Consider the following 19,756-nt stretch of genomic DNA (forward strand, 5'->3'; position numbering starts at 1 on the left):
ACCAGTTCACTGTCCTTCCATTTGGCCTCTTGACGGCACCCAGAGACTTCACAAAGTGTATGTCTGTGGTGGCGGGCTCCAGATCTTCCCCTTCCTCGACAACTGGCTGGTCAAAGTCAGCTCCAGATCACAGGAACAGGACCATGTAACACACCTCCTGTCCACATGGACCACGCTGGGGCTGCTGGTAAACAACACCAAATCCACGTTGGTACGGGTACAATGTATAGAGTTAATTGGTGCGATTCTCGATGCGACATCGGCCAGAGCTTCCCTCCCACCGGACAGGTTTGAAACCTTGAGGGAACTCATCGGGGTGATCATGAGGTTTCCCATGACAACTGCCAGGGTGTGCCTCCAACTCCTGGGTCACATGTCAGTGTGAACGTATGTGGTACGTCACGCCAGACTCAGGATGTGGCCCCTTCAGCTCTGGCTGACCTCGACATTCTCCCAGTCCAGAGACAGGCTGGACAAAGTCCTCACCATGCCCGAGCCCATTCTAGCCTCCCTCTGTTGATGGTCCACCCCGGAGAACATGCTCTGAGGAGTCCCATTCAGGAGCTAACCCCCAACAATAGAATTGGTGTCCGATCTGTCGGACTTGGGGTGGGGAGCCTATGTGCGAAACCTCCAGACCCAAGGCCTGTGGTCCGTGCAGGAACTAGCCCTGGAGGGAGTTCCCCCGCCACCGATTGTGAGAGCGCACTCAACAAGGGCACAAGCCTCGTCGGCTGCCTTTCTGGCTCATGTCCTTATTCAGGACACTTGTAGGGCTGCTACATGGTTATCGATTCACACATTCATCTCCCATTATGCTATCATCTCCCAGACCAGGGAGGACACCGGGTTCAGCAGGGCAGTTCTCTGTCCCGAGTGTCTGTGAACTCCTACCTACCTCCAACAGAAATAGCTTGGAATCACCTACTGTGGAATACACATGAGCAATCACTCAAAGAAGAAAAGACAGTTACCTTTTCTGTAAATGGTGTTCTTTGAGATGTATTGCTCATGTCCATTCCACATCCCGCCCTCCTTCCCCACTATCAGAGTTGTCTGGCAAAAAGGAACCGAGGGTGGGGGGGAGCGTGCAGTGCCTCTTTTACCACACCAGGGGTCTCTAGGGGCACTCCCCCTACAGGTACTGCTAGTGGAAAATCTTCTGGCACCGGTGCACATGGCGAGCACGCACATGTTTTGTGGAATGGGCATGAGCAACACATCTCTAAGAATACAAGTTACGGAAAAGGTAACTGTCTTATCTTGACTTTAGCAAAGCTTTTGATATGGTCTCCCACAGTATTTTTGCCAGCAAGTTAAAAAAGTATGGATTGGATGAATGGACTATCAGGTGGATAGAAAGCTGGCTAGATTGTCGGGCTCAACAGGTAGGGATCAACGGTTCCATGTCTTGTTGGCAGCCGGTATCAAGCGGAGTGCTCCAGGTGTTGGTCCTGGGGCCAGTTTTGTTCAACATCTTTATTAATGATCTGGATGATGGGATGAATTGCACCCTCAGCAAGCTCACAGATGACACTAAGATGGGGGGGTAGGCGGAGAGGTACATACGCTGGAGGGTAGGGATAGGGTCCAGAGTGACCTAGACAAATTGGAGGATTGGGACAAAAGTAATCTGATGAGGTTCAACAAGGACAAGTGCAGAGGTCTGCACTTAGGAAGGAAGAATCCGATGCACTGCTACAGGCTGGGGACTGACTGGCTAAGCAGCAGTTCTGCAGAAAAGGACCCAGGGATTACAGTGGAAGAGAAGCTGGATATGAGTCAGCAGTGTGCCCTTGTTGCCAAGAAGGCCAAAGGCATATTTGTCTGTATTAGTAGGAGTATTCCCAGCAGATCGAGGGAAATGATTATTCCCCTCTATTATTCCCCTCTATTGGTGAGGCATCTGGGGTATTGCGTCCAGTTTTGGTCCCCCCACTACAGAAGGGATGTGGACAAATTAGAGGGAGTCCAGCGAAGGACAGTGTGGGCTCTGGGGCACATGACTTATGAGGAGAGGCTGAGGGAACTGGGGTTATTTAGTCTGCAGAAGAGAAGATTGAGGGGGGCTTTGATAGCAGCCTTCAATTACCTGAAGGGGGGTTCCAAAGAGGATGGAGCTCAGCTGTTCTCAGTGTTGGCAGATGACAGAACAAGAAGCAATGGTCTCAAGTTGCACTGGGGGAGGTCTAGGTTGGATATTCGGAAACACTATTTCACTAGGAGGATGGTGAAGCACTAGAATCGGTTACCTAGGAAGGTGGTGGAATCTCCATCCTTAGAGGTTTTTAAGGCCCGGCTTCACAAAGCCCTGGCTGGGATGGTTTAGTTGGTGTTGGTCCTGCTTTGAGCAAGGGATTGGACTAAATGACCTCCTGAGGTCTCTTCCAGCGCTAATATTCTATGACTCTAACATCTCACAGTCTGCTTTGGACTTGTCTTGGAATAATTTTGTATCATTTGCAAACTTTGCCACTTCACCCCCTTTTCCAGATCATTAATGAATAGGTTGAACAGTACAGGTCCCAGGAAAGATCATTGGGGAACCCTCCTGTTCATCTCTCTCCATTGTGAAAACTGACCATTTATTCCTACCCTTTGTTTCCTGTATTTTAACCAGTTACTGACCCATGAGAGGACCTTCCTTCTTATCCCATGGCTACTTAGTTTCCTTCGGAGGCTTTGGTGAGGGACCTTGTCAAAGGCTTTCTGAAAGTCCAAGTATACTATATTGACTGGATCACCCTTCTCCACATGCTTGTTGACTCCCTCAAAGAATTCTAATAGACTGGGGAGGCATGATTTCCCTTTACAAAATCCGTGTTGACTCTTCCCTAACAGATTGTGTTTCTCTATGTGTGTGATGATTCTGTTCTTTACTAGAGTTTCTACCAATTTGACTGGTACTGAAGTCAGGCTCATTGGCCTGTAATTGCGAGGATCTCCTCTGGAGCCCTTTTCAAAACTCAGCTTTACATTAGCTATCTTCCAGTCATCTGGTACAGAAGCTGATTTAAGTGATAGGTTACATACCACAGTTCGTAGTTCTGCAATTTCATATCTGAGTTCCTTCAGAACTCTTGGGTGAATACCATCTGGTCCTGACAACTCATTACTGTTTAGTTTATCAGTCTGTTCTAAAACCTCTTATATTGATGCATCAGTCTGGGACAATACTTCAGCTCTGTTGCCCAAAAAGAATAGCTCTGATGTGAGAATCTCCCTCACATCCTCTGCAGTGAAGACAGATGCAAAGAATTCATTTAGCTTCTCTGCAAAGGTCTTGTCTTTCTTGAGTGCTCATTTAACACCTTTGTTGTCTAGTGCCCCCACTGCCTGTTAGTTTTTGCATCTTTAGCAAGTTGCTTCTCAAATTCCTTCTTGCCCTGCCTTTTTACACTTTTACATTTTACTTGCCAGAATTGATGCTCCTTACAGTTTTCCTTATTAGGATTTGACTTCAAAATTTTAAAGGATGCTTTTTCCCTCAGCATGGTCACTAATCAACAATACCTCGAATGGAGGCTCCCCGGGCAGAGACCGTGTCTTTTTCTCACTGCCAAGCACCATTCATCCCTATGATGCTAGAGACAAATATACTCCATTCTGAACTATTCTTTGATGCCTGAGTTCCCCCCACCCATGTGCTGTCTCAGAAAGGGTTGCCTGTTTCTGCTCAGTCGTGTGCAGGTCGGAGATGTGCTCCAGAGTCCTTCACATGGTCAGCAGCAGCACAGCTGTAACTGGTACAATCTGGTGTAAGTGGTGCAGATGAGCTTAGGAACTACAAAGGACTTTGCATGCTTGCTCCTGACGGACCTTGTGCACTGCTCAGATGGGTGGGCCTGTAGGCAGGGAGCTAGATCCTATCTTCATAGAATCATAGAATCATAGAATATCAGGGCTGGAAGGGACCTCAGGAGGTCATCTAGTCCAATCCCCTGCTCAAAAGCAGGACCCATCCCCAATTAAATCATCCCAGCCAGGGCTTTGTCAAACCTGACCTTAAAAACTTCTAAGGAAGGAGATTCCACCACCTCCCTAGGCAACGCATTCCAGTGTTTCACCACCCTCCTAGTGAAAAAGTTTTTCCTAATATCCAACCTAAACCTCCCCCACTGCAACTTGAGACCATTACTCCTTGTCCTGTCCCCTTCCACCACTGAGAATAGTCTAGAACCATCCTCTCTGGAACTACCTCTCAGGTAGTTGAAAGCAGCTATCAAATCCCCCCTCATTCTTCTCTTCTGCAGACTAAACAATCCCAGTTCCCTCAGCCTCTCCTCATAACTCATGTGTTCCAGACCCCTAATCATTTTTGTTGCCCTTTGCTGGACTCTCTCCGGTTTATCCACATCCTTCTTGTAGTGTGGGGCCCAAAACTGGACACAGTACTCCAGATGAGGCCTCACCAATGTCGAATAGAGGGGGACGATCACGTCCCTCGATCTGCTCGCTATGCCCCTACTTATACATCCCAAAATGCCATTGGCCTTCTTGGCAACAAGGGCACACTGCTGGCTCATATCCAGCTTCTTGTCCACTGTCACCCCTAGGTCCTTTTCCGCAGAATTGCTGCCTAGCCATTTGGTCCCTAGTCTGTAGCTGGATGAAGACTAGGGACCTAGCCATTTGGTCCCTAGTCTTCATGGAGAGTGGCACTGCATGTAGGGCTGGCCAGCCACAGTCCACCTTTCTTAATGTCCATTCCATAACTAGGAAGAGGATGCCTCAGAAGTGATTGATTTGTAATCTCTGCATCCATCCAAGGGCAGGTGATTTCACGGGAAAGACAGTTGGGCTTTCATGTCAACAGATGCTGGACAAACATGTCTAGGATTTATTTCTTGGATAGAAGTGGTGGGACAGATCCTCAGTGGGTGTGAATCGCTGCAGCTCCACTGAAGTCAATAGCGCTATGCTGATTGACTCCCATTGAGGAACTAGCCAATCATATGATATAGCTCGTGGATTGAATCATACAAGACGTCAGTGAGAAGACTGCTTGTACTCTTCGTAGCTAGCTGCATGTTTATTTTTGTAAAATTCTATTTGAGATTTGCTATCTCAGAAGAGCCACTTTTAGATAAGAACATAAGAACGGCCATACTGGGTCAGACCAATGGTCCATCTAGCTCAGTATCCTGTCTTCCAACAGTGGCCAATGCCAGGTGCCCCAGAGGGAATGAACAGACCAGGTAATCATTGAGTGATCCATCCCCTGTCGCCCATTCCCAGCTTCTGGCAAACAGAGGCTAGGGACACCATCCCTGCCCATCCCGGCTAATAGCCATTGATGGACCTAGAACATTTGTGTACTTTGTGTGCTTTCCTAAAGAGGGAGTCCTGTATGACACCCTAACAATGGCCAGGCCTACCTTTCAGATTCAGCAGACATGGGCAAAGCAGCACATCGGAGGAGATTTCCTCAGCGACCCAGAGTGTCCTGCACCCCCAAAAACATTCTAGAAGAACGTGGAAACCCACAGCCTGGGCGATCGAGCTGGCTGCATGAGCAATGGATGAGGGTGCAGGCAGTAAACCTGGGTGGGTGCAGAAGAAACTGGGGACGAATTGCATCTTGGGAATTTGCACACACTGAGTGTGTGTGTGACTGGAAAGACCAGGTTGGGAGGTGTGGTAAAAGGAGGTGTGGAATAAATGCAGGTTGGAGTGTCTGGAATGAATACATGAAGTGGCTGTGAGAGGGACAAGAAGGCAATGCAGGCATGCAAATACATGTAAATGAATTCATATTTATGCAATTTACCCTATCCTGAGGATTCTCAGCTAGCTCTTCACCAATGCAGCAGCTGTGAAGCAAGGACAAAGATTCAGAACCAGGCCTGGCCTGTGTACACTGGTAATGAGAGGTGCCCAAACAAGTCAGTCCTGTCCAGCGAGAAGGCAGTCTCCATGCTGAAGAATTGCAGGCTGCTCTGCTGCTACAGAGATTGAAAATGAGACCCAGTGCCTTTCCGCTGCTTGGGAGCTCGAAGGCAAGGCCAGCTTTTGGCACGCTGACCTTTCTTTCTGCTTTGTATTCAGCTCCCATTGGTGGCACGGGCGTGGGGTTTTTGTTGTGGCTGCTAACAGAAATGGAAATGCAAAGTGACAGAGAAGTGACACAGTGGCAGGGAGGTGGCTGCAACAGGAGCATGGCAGGGTTATGGAGCTGATCTGGGGATGTATTGCTCATTCACAATGTGTTGCTAAAAGGCTCCTCAGGACAGGACTACTCCCAAAGTCCCTGTTTCAGTTGTTGTGCCTCCTCTCTACGTGCTCTCTCTGAAGGGTGGTGGGTTCTCCACAGAGTTCCAGAGCAGAGACTGGGCCTGGCCCTTTGTGTATTGAGCTGAGTTACCGGCTGGAGAAACAGTCCCCAGAGAAGCTACGTTCATGAGAGAATATGTCATCCTCAGCAGAGTGAACCTCTCAGCTGTTGTAGATTCAAGGGGTGGGTCGGGTGTCATCCCAGCAGGCGTTGGGTAGAACTGGCGCATGCAGCCAGTGTGGCAGTGACATGTGGAGCTCAGTACGCAGGTGGGAAGTTATGGACAAAAGTGACAGCAACCGCTGACGGTTCTTTTTCCTCATTTTCCTTCATGGTCTGACCTTCCACCCCGTACCTCTCCTCAGGCCCTTTCTCCTGCACCCTCTCTCTCCTTAGAGACTGTCTGGCATTCACACATGCCTTTGTTTCCACTCTCAGCCCCATTCCTCCTTCTGCAGACTCCTTGAACATGGGATCTCTTCCAGCCTGCATGACCCCTTCCCCCAGCTCCCCTTGCCATCAGCCTCTTCCCACCATAGACTCCTGCCACCAATGCTGTTAATATCCTTCTCTTGGCTACTCCCTCACCCCTCCCCGTCCTGCCCCCTGTGCAGACTAGTCCCCCTGTGCAACTGGGTGTGAAATGCTCCCATGCATTCACGGTCGGGGCAGCATGTCACACTCTGCACAGAGCAGTGGAGAACCAGGGCCATTGTCCTCACTCTCCATCACCTTTCCGATGCCCTCAAACCAATTCGTCACCTCCAATTCTTCTCCCACTCTTCCGACATCTCCGTCAGCCTCTCTTTGGTGGGTTTCAACTTTGCAGCTCTTCCTATGTGCCCCCCAAGCTCTGCCCCTCTCCCCCTCTATGGTCTCCCTTTAGTGCCCTTTAGAGGGTAACATGGGTTGGACCAGGAAGGGATCTCCCCTTGCACTAGCCAAGGAGAAGGGGGCAATGTGAATGCTCCTCCTTACTTTAGCCCCTGCTGATCTCTCATGCTCCCGTGGGTTTGTCAGGCACCTCTCCGTTGATGACTCCCCAGTCTAATTATCTTTCTGTTCATCTCTTCTGCCCTTCTCCAGTATTTCCTCTGGAAGGGCTCACCCGGACGCTTAACTGGCTCTGTCCCTGTAAGCAACGTCTTTCCTGTTGCACAAGCCACTCACTTGATGTTCTCTTTTCCCTGATTTCTTTCCTTCTCCCTTCATGTCCCAGCCCACGAGGCACTGTACAGCTCCATGCTTGCCTGTAGTGTAACATAAAGGACAATATGTAATGAGATAAGGTGAGTGAGGTAATCTCTTTTACTGAACCTCACCCTCCTTGTCTCTAATATCCTGGGACCAAGACAGCTACAACACCACTGCAAACAATACTTAATGGCACTGTTACAAATGCTTTGCACTTAGTGCCTTTCTGTAAACACCGCAGTATAAACTTTACATTTTTAAATCTCACAATATCCCTGTCAAGTGTGATCAGACCCTGTCAGGATTCCTTCCCTACTCTGAACTCTAGGGTACAGATGTGGGGACCCGCATGAAAGACCCCCTAAGCTTATTCTTACCAGCTTAGGTTAAAAACTTCCCCAAGGTACACATTTTGCCTTGTCCTTGAACAGTATGCTGCCACCACCAAGCGTTTTAAACAAAGAACAGGGAAAGAGACCACTTGGAGACATCTTCCCCTCAAAATATCCCCCCAAGCTCTACACACCCCCTTTCCCTGGGGAAGCTTGAGAATAATATCCTAACCAATTGGTTACAAAATCATCAAAAACCCAAACCCCTAGATCTTGGAACAGAGCTCCTGGAAAAATCAGTCAGGTTCTTAAAAGAAGGGTTTTATTAAAAAAGAGAAAGATAAAAATCATCTCTGTAAAATCAGGATGGAAAATACTTTACAGGGTATTCAGATTCAAAACACAGAGTATCCCCCTCTGGGCAAAACCTTAAAGTTACAGAAAACAGGAATAACCTCCCTCTTAACACAGGGAAAATTCACATAAAACAAAAGATAAACTAATCTGCCTTGCCTGGTTTACCTATACTGGTTGCAATATTGGAGACTTGGATTAGGATGGGTTGGAGAAGATGGATTTCTGTCTGGCCTCTCTCAGTCCCAACAGAGAACAACCATGTAAACAAAGAGCACAAAACAAAAGCCTTTCCTCCTGCTCCCCCGTCCCAAGATTTGAAAGTATCTTGTCCCCTTATTGGTCCTTTGGGTCAGGTGCCAGCCAGGTTAGCTGAGCTTCTTAATCCTTTACAGGCAACAGGATGTTGCCTCTGGCCAGGAGGGATTTTATAGCGCTGTATACAGAAAGGTGGTTACCCTTCCCTTTATATTTATTACAGACCCTGAGATAAACTGAGACACCACAGATTTTACCTGACTTGTCCAAAGTGACCCAGAATCCAATTCTCTTCTCAGTGACACCAGTGTAAAACCAGGATTAACTCGACAGAAGTCAACCGAGTTACCACAGCAGATCACACAATTGGCAAAAATCATTCTCTTTCTCACAGCCGCCTGCACTGTTCTGTCTCCTCACTTACAGATCTCAACTCCTTCCAGCAGACATCCAAATGGATTGATGATGTCAGGACAGAAAGGGGAGGTGATGTCATCATTATGCTAGTGGGTAACAAGACGGACCTCGCAGACAAGAGGTAAAGGAGGGGCTGGGGGCCGGGAGGGTGGGAACCGGATAGGGAAGAGAACGGCATTATCCTTACAGCCCAGCAGTTCTAGAGCAGATTCTCAGATGTCACAGCTGATAAGCACTGACGTACCATTGGGAGACCGGTTGGAAGACTGGCCATGTTCAAATCGCTGCCACAACTGCAACCCCCTTTTTCCTGATCTGCCCCATGGTAACTCAGTGGTATCCTACTGAGTTTGACATTTTGGCTTGGGGGGGGGCACTGAAATACTGTGAGTGTCAGATTGTCTGATCAAGTGTCATTACTGGGGTTACTTGGTACCCCAAGCACTGGGGTGCCCGTAGCCTGCTCAGCGTACCACGTGTTAGAGGCAATGACTGGAGGTATTGCAGCAGCTAGGCCCTGCTGCGCTAGCCCTGTTGGGTCCCGGTAACCACTGAGACACATGGCTCAGAGAGAGCTTTGTACTGGGGCTGTCAGGAAAGGGGAAGGCCGCACACAAACTAGGGACAGAGACTAAGTGAACAATAGCAGCCAAGTAGAGAACCAGGGCTCTGCAGGGCTAATGCCAGGGGTGCCCGCTCCAGGCCACTCTCTGTCCCAGCAAATAAGCCTTTGAGGGTTCCCAAGCCAGACTCAGTTAATGTCTCTCATGGGGGCCCCTCTGCACTGGTTCTGTGCCCAGCTGCGACTGCTCCCCCAGAAGTCCCATGCAGACCTGCCCCAGCTGGAGCATCCAGCAGTCACAGCGGCCCTGTGCACAGTTCCCCCATTCCCGGGAATTCTCTCCAAACCAGAGCCCAGCCACCGCCCACCTCAGGATCTTCCCCCTTACCTGGCCAGGGGCAGGGAGTGCAATTGGGGGGGGGGGGAGGGGAAGCTGATGGGAAATGTAGTCCCCTGCTTTACAGGTCCATGACCAGTGTTACTGGAGTAACCCCCTGCTGACAGCTCCTTCCATAAGCAGATCAGTTTCTATGTGTGCAAAGCTCCTGGCCATGGCTGCTAGTCTACAGGAACGTGTCTCCCTCCTAGCAGCCTGTCTTGCCTTTTATAGGGGTCCTGAGCCTGACTGCAGTAGGTGCAGCAGCCCCTGATTGGTCTAGCTCAGGGACATGCTGCCAGCAGGCACGCAGTTGGGGGTAGGGTGACCAGATGTCCCGATTTTATAGGGACAGCCCGATATTTGGAGCTTTGTATTATATAGACTCCTGTTACCCCCCACTTGCTGTCTGGTCACCCTAGCTGGGGGATCCTGGCCCACAGGTCCCAATCAGCCTGGACCAAAATATGAGCTGTTGAAGACAGGCTGGGAAGAAGTGGGCATTTCTGGTTGTGGCGGCTGACTAATAATGCCTAGCCCTTATCCAGACAGCTCAAAGTGCTCTCCCAAGAGGTAAGCGTCATTCTCCTTAATGTACAGAGCCAAAGGCCTTGGTCCTCAGAGCTATTTGGGCACCCAACACACATTGATTTTAGTGAGAGATAGGGCATCCTTTGAGGCTATGGGCCAAAGTAAGTTAGCCTGTAGGCCAGGGGCAGAGCTGCGACTAGAATCCCAGGTCTCCTGTGGCCCAGTTCAGTGCACTATCAACTCAGTCACACTGCCCACATGTTAAGAGCTGCTGACAAAAAAATTCCAGGATGAAATGGAATTCCACTGAAATTCACCAGAGTAAATGGGAGGGGAGGGGGACAAAATGGAACAAAAAGATAAACTCTTTGCAAGAAATGCAGTGCTTCTAGGCAGGTGTCTGATAGGAGCTCCCTCCAGCATCCTGGTGAACAGAACAGTTGGAATTCAGTGGTAGGGAAATAAGGGCTTTGCATTTCGAGACACCCTGTGAAACAGCTCTCTGGGAGCTAGAGAGCTGGGGACCCAGCCTCCTGCAGGAGTGGAATAGAGCCACAGCCTCTTCCCATCCTGGAGCAGGGATTGCAAGGGTAGCATCCCTTTAGCATCAGTGCCATGCTGATTGAACAGAGAAGGTGAGTGTGCTAGAGGCCAGTGAGAGCAATCTGGCAGCAAAGAATGGGTACTGCAGGGGAGAACTGTCGCTCTGGGGATGGAGAGATGGAGTTTTCCAGATTCTGGGGCGGAGTAGATAGAGTGAGTAAGAGGGTGCAGAGGGGTGGATAAAGTAGAGAGACAGGAAGGGAGCCTGTGCTCTGGAGATGGTAGGGGGATGTGGTAGTAGAGATCTGGGCAGGCAGAGGGAGGTGGAGTTCCTGGTTTCCACTGAAGAAAGCTGAGTTGTCAGAATCACACTCATACTGCTGGGAGGTGGGGGAGGGCCCCCACTCTCCTTGTGGCCCTCCAAGACACCAGGAAACATGCTGCTGTATCAGACAAAGTGGCTCCAGGCAGCTATCCAGCAATCTGTGGGCAAAAGGAGCTGCAGGTGGAGGGCAGAGAAAGGGGCCAAACAGCAGCCAGCCTTCAACCCATTAACAGCTAGAAGAGCTTCCAATTCCCCCCTCTGTTGCCACTGTTGAGGAATTTGGCATTCATCTTAGAGAAGTGTGTCCCTGGGGGTGCTCCGCTGCAGGTGTGTCTGAGTCCCTGCGCTGCTGATGGAGAACTGCGGTAGCTGTGTCCATTGGGCCTGCACATGCACGGTCTCTCCTCCATGGATGCGTTCTTGCAGCATAGCAGTGGGCTTTCCCAGGGCCTGTCTGCGGCGAGAGGAGAGGGAAGAAGGGCTGCATTAAGCTAAGTTTTGCAGGACTTCCAGCTTCCATTGTTCTCCCGCTTCTCCAAGGAGAGGTCTGAGGCGCCAGTTGTTCCTTCAGGCCTCCAGAAAGCAGCTGAGGAGACAGGGAATGTGGATGTCAAGTCAGAAGAATGGATTTGACAGGCATCAGAAGGCTGGCTGCCCTATGGAGACAGACCGATCTAGGGTATGTCTACATTGCACTTAGACACCCGCGACTGGTCCATGCCCCCGGACTCGAGCTGATGGGGCTCTGGCTAAGTGGCTGTTTAACTGCAGTGCTGGTGCCCAGGCTGTAGGACCCTGTGCAGTGGGAGGATCCCAGAGCTCAGGCTGCAGTGCAAGCCTGTCTACACCACAATGAAACAGCCCCATGCATAGGCGCTGACTCCATGGGTGTCCGGGGCTGGAGCACCCACAAGGAAAAATTAGTGGGTGCTCTGCATCCACTGGCAGCCAAGCTCCCTGCCCTGCCCCTCCTCACCTCCTCCTCCTCCCCTGAGCATGCTGCATCCCCGCTCCTCCACCTACCTCCCAGCGCTTGCTGCCACCAAACAGCTGTAGCAAGCTCCGGGAGGGAGGGAGGAATGGGAACGTGGCACACTCAGAGGAGGAGGCGGGTCCAGGGCAGAGATTTGGGGAAGGGGTTGGAATGGGGGCGGAGTTAGGGTGGGGACTTTGGGGAAGAGGTTGGAATGGGAGTAGGAGGGGGCGGGGCAGGGGTGGAGTCAGGGCGGGGCTGGGGCAGAGGGAGGTCGAGCACCCACTGGTGCCAGTAGACATCAGTGCCTGTGGCCCAAGTCCGGTGCCCCGGGCCAGCCACAGATGTCTAAGCGCAGTGTAGATCTGGTGACTGCAGGGGCAGCTGGAGAATCTACTTTTTCCATCATTTGATCAGAAAACTGAGCTGGAGAAGCCAGCCTGTGCTGGCAGAGGGATTCAGTGTCTGCATTCACTCACGCCCACGCTGGGCCCCTCTGCACTAGGCACTTTGCTAGAATACAAGAAGAGGAGAATACTGTTTAGTGCCAATCGAACCTCATACCCTGTGCCAGCACAGAGAAAGGCCGGCAATGTATTCATTAACCCTCAAGTGCTGCCCCATGCCTGGTATGTCCTTAATGATCAACATGCCCAGGGCATGTAAAGAGGGTTCCTGCTGCAGCCCAGAGGCCGAGCTCACAGGACAGTGCCACTTTGATGGGCACAGAATAGACACTGAGAGTCCAGCCGGGAAAGGGGTTCAAATGATTTTCCCATCTCCTCACCCACACACGTGGGGCCGAATGCGGGAGGGGAGCATTGGTTCGACTGGTTCGACTCTTCCAAGCTCCACCCACAAAATATGTCCTGCCTGCTTGAGGATGCCGAAATGAGGCTCCACTCTCAGCAGATTGAGCAGATGTTTAAAGTGTGATCAGACCGGGCTCGGCTCCCCCTCCCTTGGGTTCAAACACTTCTATGCACTCTTCAGCTCCCCCTCGTTCTGTTTGCTGAGTCACAAAGGATTTAGGTACTGAAACCTTCCCTTGCCTGCACTTTGTCTGCCAGGCAGCCCATGTCATAGAGGCACAATTCATGGCATCTGTTTGTGGGGTCTTGTGGCTTTGTAGGCATGAGACGTTGACCATCTCTGCTCTGAGGTGCGAGGAAACAGGCCTGTGCTCAAGACCACAGACAACCGCAATTCTCTTCCCCTTTCTCCCTTCAGACTTTTAAGCTAGGTCCTTCCCCAGTCCTTCCCAGCAAGGTTAGAACAGTTACGGTTTTCCCTTCTCTCCTGTGTGTCCTCAGGCAGATAACAATTGAAGAGGGAGAACAGAGAGCCAAAGAACTGAGTGTCATGTTTATCGAGACCAGTGCAAAGACAGGCTACAATGTAAAACAGGTAAGGGAAGACCTGCTGCAGCCAGAATCGTAGCAAGATCATAAGGATGCAATATTGTATCTTTACTGGCTATAGAAGCAGAAAGCTCTGCCACCTTCCCCTCCATCAGTTGTTCATTTCTACATAGAGCACTCTTAGATTCCTCCTGGTGCCCTCTGGAGGGATAGATTTGCAAGACATGGTGTCCTTTTTGCACATATAAAAACTGGGATCACACATGTGAGGCCCCAAGTAGGATGCTGCCCATTGCAATATCATTCTGAGCATGACACCATACATGCCTCTTTGTCTGACATGGGCTGCACAACTCCACACTGAACTCTGAATAGGGTTAGGCAGGTGTGGCTCTAATAGGAAGCATTGCGTGGGTAGCTGGGCAGCTGTAGACGAAGAAAAACTTTGACTCAGAAACAGATTGCTAGATTTAATTAAACTGAATCCATTACAACAGGGAGGCCCTTTCATGTTAGCTGCTGCAACAGCTCTGGAGGTGAGATCACTGCTCAGTGGGATCTTTGCAGTGGGAGCTGTCTTTTCACTCTGTTAAAACCTGTTGATAATTGTTTGTTACCTGTTGTGGTGACTGCACTGGGGCCCTGAGAGCTACCACGATACAAATAACCAATAATAATGACCAGGAGGTAAATATCTCACTAGAGCAAATGAATAAACAGGGATGTGTATTCCCTTTTGCATCTCAGGGAAAGAAATCCCAGGTCACTGTACAGCCAGGACTTGGTTTAGATCCCTGAATGTAGGATTTGAAAAGTGTAATGGACAGGACACTGGAGCACAGCATTAGCTTCGAGATAAATCTAAGTACTAGCCATTGTCTTTTGCTCCTACAGCTGCAGCAGCAAAGCAGATGTAGATTCACTAAACTACAATGATAATAACAGTCAATTCTAACAGATACTTGTCCTGGCCTCAGTAATAATAAATCATGTCCTAAGATAGAAATCACCTCATTCCTTCTGCTGAATTAGAGATGTGATATAAAATTGCCTCATACTTGGGATACATGAGCAGTGCTCCTGTAATTAATCATCTAATGTAAATGATACTGTTTAGAAATTATTTGAGAAGAAGAAAATATGATTTTTCACATAACACATGCAGTATCTCAGATTGCATGTTTACTACAGATGGGGATGGCTGTTCCCTGGCTGAGGTTATTTACTTTGCGGAGTAATGCAATATGAGCGCACATTGCACCACACTACAGAAAGGAAGGCTCCATGTATGCTAATAGCTTCCATGGAAGAAGTTTATGACTGTTAGCTGTGAGAGTACTTTACTAACACAATATGCTAATATGCAGTATTGCAGACTGGACCGTGGAGGCAATAGACATACAGGGGAGCGGTTTTCAGAAACAGTCTTATTTGGCACAGTAAACTGAAGGTGCAAATGATAATTTTGAAGGGCCAGCTCCCCACCTAGTGGAAATCACTGTAGCTTCAATGAAGTTTATACCAGCTGGGAATCTGCCCTAGATGTCTAGCTACTTCCTCTGCTGGTGCCATGTCTCTCAACATCCAGCCAGGAAACAGGAGACAAAATCAAAGCTGGTCTTTGATTCTAGTGGAAGGAAATGAAGGATTACTCAGCACATATCAAACTTAAATTAACCTCCTTAGAACTTTGGGCAAGTCATCCAGTCATGTGAGTAAATTGCTTCTCTCTGTTTAAATCAGACATGTTCCTTGCATCATTTCCAAGTAACTCTCTTTTCTCTTGCCAAAGAAAACAACACTTTCACAGACAAACCAGAGTGGAATTCACCCAACATTAATTGGGAAAATGCCACAAGCAGGATTTATAATCATAAAACCATGAGCAGAACACCCACCCCGGAATGCATGGGGCAGAGTCTTCTGCCTCATGTTCCTGAGTTCTGAAGCCAAAAGTTCCTTTGCTGTGCCCCACTCTGTTCCCTTACCATACCCCACTCACAGTGGTTGTCCTTGGTTAGTGAGGACACAGGGGTCAGAGGTACGTCTGTGTGAGTTCACCTCCCACCCAGGGAAGAAGGCACCTTGCTTGCTCCACCATCTGAGCACTTACTCTGGCTGGCCACCTCACCAGCCGCTCATTCCGCTTCTGCCAGCCAACTGTGGCCTTCCTCTCACCTTCCTCTCTGCTGGTCACCTTCCTCTCTGCTGGTCAGTCTCTTAGTGATTTTCAGCTTTTAGCAGGCTGCACAGAAATGCTGTCCCACCACAAGTGATTTCAGCTCCCAATTAAGCACTTAAAATAACAAAGGCTCCTAATAGAGCCTATTTAGCTCTATCTTTGAACAGTGGGGAGGAACAGGTTAAACCAGCCTAGGGACCCTTATGGAAAAGCCACATCTCCTGGCTAGGACACCTGTCCCCACTCCTCTTACTTTCACAGGGGTCTGGCATTCGAGCCCCTGGCTGAACGAGGTCCTTTCAGATGGGGATGACCCCCTCATTTGGGACAGTTAAGCACAGTTCTAATCCTCTTTACTCATACAATAAAGACAACAACACTGATAACAACCTTTCACTACCCCTGCATTCAGTACAAAAGTGATTTGCAACCCAACACCACCCAAAGTTGATCATTTTGAACAACACCACTCTATCTGCTGGACATCTTGGTAGAGTAGGTGTGTTCATGTAAATACAGTTTTCTCCTGAAGTCTGTCCCCCTCCCAGCTAGTGTCAGGGGAGAACTCATTCAGACTCTGCTTGCATTACTAAACTGATTTAGTTACACTGATGAAAATCCATTATATAGCTGCACTTAAACCAGTGTAAATCATGTTTATACAGGGTTAGTTTAATCCCTTTATTTCCTGGATTAAGTTAAATCGGTATAAAGTGATTTTTAAATCCATTTAGTTACACCAGTGTGAGTTTTCTACCATGAACAAGACCTTACACATTGACCTGGTCACACCAGAGTGGAAGTGACACATCTCTCAGTCCCCAGTCTAGCTTCACCAACATTGCACATAATGAGTTTTGCTGTTCTCAGTTGTGTCAAATACAGAATGAAAAGTGATGGCTATGGATACAAACCCTGAACTTCAGTGACAGATTCCTTCTCTTTCTTACCCCCCGACTTACGCCAGCTGTTCCGACGTGTTGCATCTGCCCTTCCCGGCATGGAGAGCGTTCAAGAGAAGAGCAAAGAAGGAAGTATCCTTTTTTTAATGAAACTACCAAACTCTTCTATTGCACTGTTCAGCCATCGATCTCAAAGGTCAGTACATTGTCCCCCAAGGAAAACTGAGGCTCAGGGAGGTGACAGTCACACAGCATGGCTATGCACTCAGAGCCCACAAACAGTGTAGTGATGGCATAGTTCTCTGAGCCCAGCCCAGCACCTCAAGCCTGGGCACCCTGACGCCATCTGAAACAGGCCCTGGCACCATTGTCTACAGCATGGGTGGATGAAGCACGGCACCTGGACCTCAGGCATCCTTGCACTGCCTGATGAGCGCAGGGCTCGGAGCCTGCCATGTGACACATGCACGGACATGTTCATGCCCTGAGCCTAGGCGCTGTTGAGCTGCCTGAGCTGCTGGGTGAACTCCGAGCCCACATCCCCATACGTTATCCCACATGTGACATGTAGTCCCACGCCTTCATTTGCTCAAGTCCTGTGAGAATCCTGGTGGCACAGCAGAGTTTGCTGACTCCACATCCCCTGTTGTCAGATGTACATGCAGATACAGTGGTGTCTCACACCTGCCTCCCCTCCAGAGCTGTGCAAAGTCCCAGCACGGGCCCCTGAGCCCATTTCCCCTGCAGGCCCCCAGGCTTGGCTAGGCTTCACAGAGCAGGCATGAGCCAGTGGATGAAAACACAAGACTTCCTGGATGGCTCACGTTTGCAATCAGCAAACACTGCCAGGGTCTTTTGTTCAGACAGGTCATTTCTGTCCTGTCCACAGGCAGGGCAGGCTGTGAACTCCTCACTCACGTGGGTGTGGAGTTACTCATGCGAGTAACCAAATTGACTTCAATGGGGCTACTCTGTGCCCAAGCACGCACTATTTTGTGCTAGGGGTTTCCAGTCTGGCCCTTAGCTAGTCATGAATCCTATATACAATACTTGGGAGCTGACAAACATCCATAAAGCTGCAGAATCCAGAGCCTCCAGTGCACCGTCCCTTGTCCTTGTTTGCACAGAGTGGGCTGGGAATTCCAGCTGGGTTTATTCGGGGCTGGGCTGCCTCACCCTGCTCTGTGTCACCAGACCTGTAGAAAATAGGGCTGAAGTGGGGAACAGCACTGGAAAGAGGGGGTTGAGGACTTAATAATGTGTGTGTGTGGACGTGATGAGGAGAGGATGAAGGAAAACAGCCTTGTACATAAAGAGAAGGAGTCCTGATGGGAGTGGCCAGGTGCAAGGGTGACGGGGTTGGGCAAAGGAACCATATCTGGAGTTGGAGAGTGAGAGAAATCCCATGGGTCAGAGGAGTTGAGCACAGAGGGGACAGATTTGTGGCTGTTAGTGGCATGCGTGGGGCCAGGATGCTCCTTTGAGAGACACTGAAGGTCAGAATTAGGGAGTTAGGAGCCTGATGATGCCAATAGGTGCCTAGGGGGATTTTCCAAAGCACCTGAGTGGGTTTGGTGCCTAACTCCCATTGAAATCAATTGGAATTAGGCACCAGCCCTGCTTGGGTGCTTTGGAAAATCCCATTGGATGCCTGTTTGCACTCGACAACTAAATACAGAGCCCCCAGGGGCACTGGGGAGTGCTGGGGGCTCTGGTAAGACCCGGGAGGGTGGCGAAGCGCCATGTCAGGGGTGGGCCTTAGGGGTGGGGTGGTGTTTTGTAACAGGCCAGTACTTATCTTTGGCTGAGGGTGTGGAGGGCCTAGCAGATGAAAACTTCCCTTGCATAAAAGAGCCAGCACCCCGTCAGTCATTACGTGCAGCGACGGCTGAAGAGAGCTGGGGGGCTGGTGTGCACTTGTGTTGAGCTGGATTTGTTACGGCTCCAGCCCTGCACACTCAGAGTCACTGGCTGGCAGAGGCAGGAATTAGCTTCAGTTTCTACCAGAAAAGACTACTTTCTCCTCTCTGGCAGGGTGTGACATGGAGCCCAGCTGTAGCTGTGAGCTCCCACACAGCCAGTGCTCTTCTGGCTCCTCACTCCCGCAGAGACAAGCCGGCATGGCAGTGCCCCACACAGCATTGTTCCCTGCAGCAAAGAGCCAGGCTGGGAATGGAGAAGCTGCGCCCTTCCCTCAGACTGCCTCCTCCAGTACAGGATGCCCACTGGGAGCAGGCTGGCCTTGGTGCTAGAGAGAGAGCAGAGAAAGAGAGGTACAAAGTGAGCACAAAGGGGCTGGGATGAATCAAGATCCCAGGGGTTCCTGTCTAGCAAGGTATCATTGTCAAAAGGGCTCGAGAATCATGGTGCAGGCCAGGTTTTCAAAAGAGCTCTGCCCCTAAAACAGGACAGGGAGCCCAAAGTGCTCAGCACCCAGCCGCTCCCAAGGGGACGCTCCTGGCCAGATTTTCAAGATTCTCAGTGCCCAGTGTGCTGCACTCTTGAAAATCATGGCCTTGCCGCCTCATCCTTCAGCTGATACAATTAACCCAAGTCTTTCCATACTTCCCTGGCAGTTGTCCAGGTGGCTCTCTAGCTTCTTTTTTATTATTTTTATAAAGGAGCCCATCATCATGGTCCGTCTGATGGAAGGTAAAGATTTCCTGGCACAGCGGATAACGCTGTTGGCTTCTGCAATATTCCCTAAGGCTTTGTGTGAACCATTGTTTAGTACAGCATGGTCCCTGCATTGGGTTACACAGTCATTACACAGCCCTGGCACTAGTGGGTGCATGGGAGCCACTCTCCGGGCTTAAAATTGATGCCCCAGTTTTTTCCTCCAAGCCACCAGAAAGTGCCAATGCTCGAAATCTTGCTCCTCATGCCAAGCAAATGCAGTAAAACCAGCTGAAGTATTGCTCTGTTATTATTGTATCAGTATTCCAGTAATGCCCGCTGCATGCTAGGCTCTGTCTACACACTGGACCTGCTCCAAAGAGCAGCGCCAGTCAGCACAGCCTGAGGTTCCAATGCCCAAGCGATGTTACTCCTAATTCTGCTCTGATAACATGATGTCCCAGTAACCTTAGTCCTGCAGCCAAGCCAGGACCCAAGTTATGCCAGAATGCCATTCCAGCCCTCCTTTGGGATCAGCACCGAGGGATGAGACACC

General features: G+C 49.9%; 1 protein-coding gene across 1 annotated transcript in view; it reads left to right on the forward strand.

The window, feature by feature from the left end:
* RAB6B (RAB6B, member RAS oncogene family) overlaps nucleotides 1-19,756 on the forward strand; it is a 129,244-nt gene that overhangs the window by 97,939 nt on the left and 11,549 nt on the right. Inside the window, exons 5-7 of the mRNA XM_073360377.1 lie at nucleotides 8,839-8,950; nucleotides 13,453-13,546; nucleotides 16,650-16,716. Of these exons, the coding sequence (XP_073216478.1) occupies nucleotides 8,839-8,950; nucleotides 13,453-13,546; nucleotides 16,650-16,716 (273 nt within the window). The remainder of the gene's footprint in view (nucleotides 1-8,838; nucleotides 8,951-13,452; nucleotides 13,547-16,649; nucleotides 16,717-19,756) is intronic.

This window comes from Lepidochelys kempii, chromosome 9, assembly GCF_965140265.1.
Source record: "Lepidochelys kempii isolate rLepKem1 chromosome 9, rLepKem1.hap2, whole genome shotgun sequence".
NCBI lineage: Eukaryota > Metazoa > Chordata > Testudines > Cheloniidae > Lepidochelys > Lepidochelys kempii.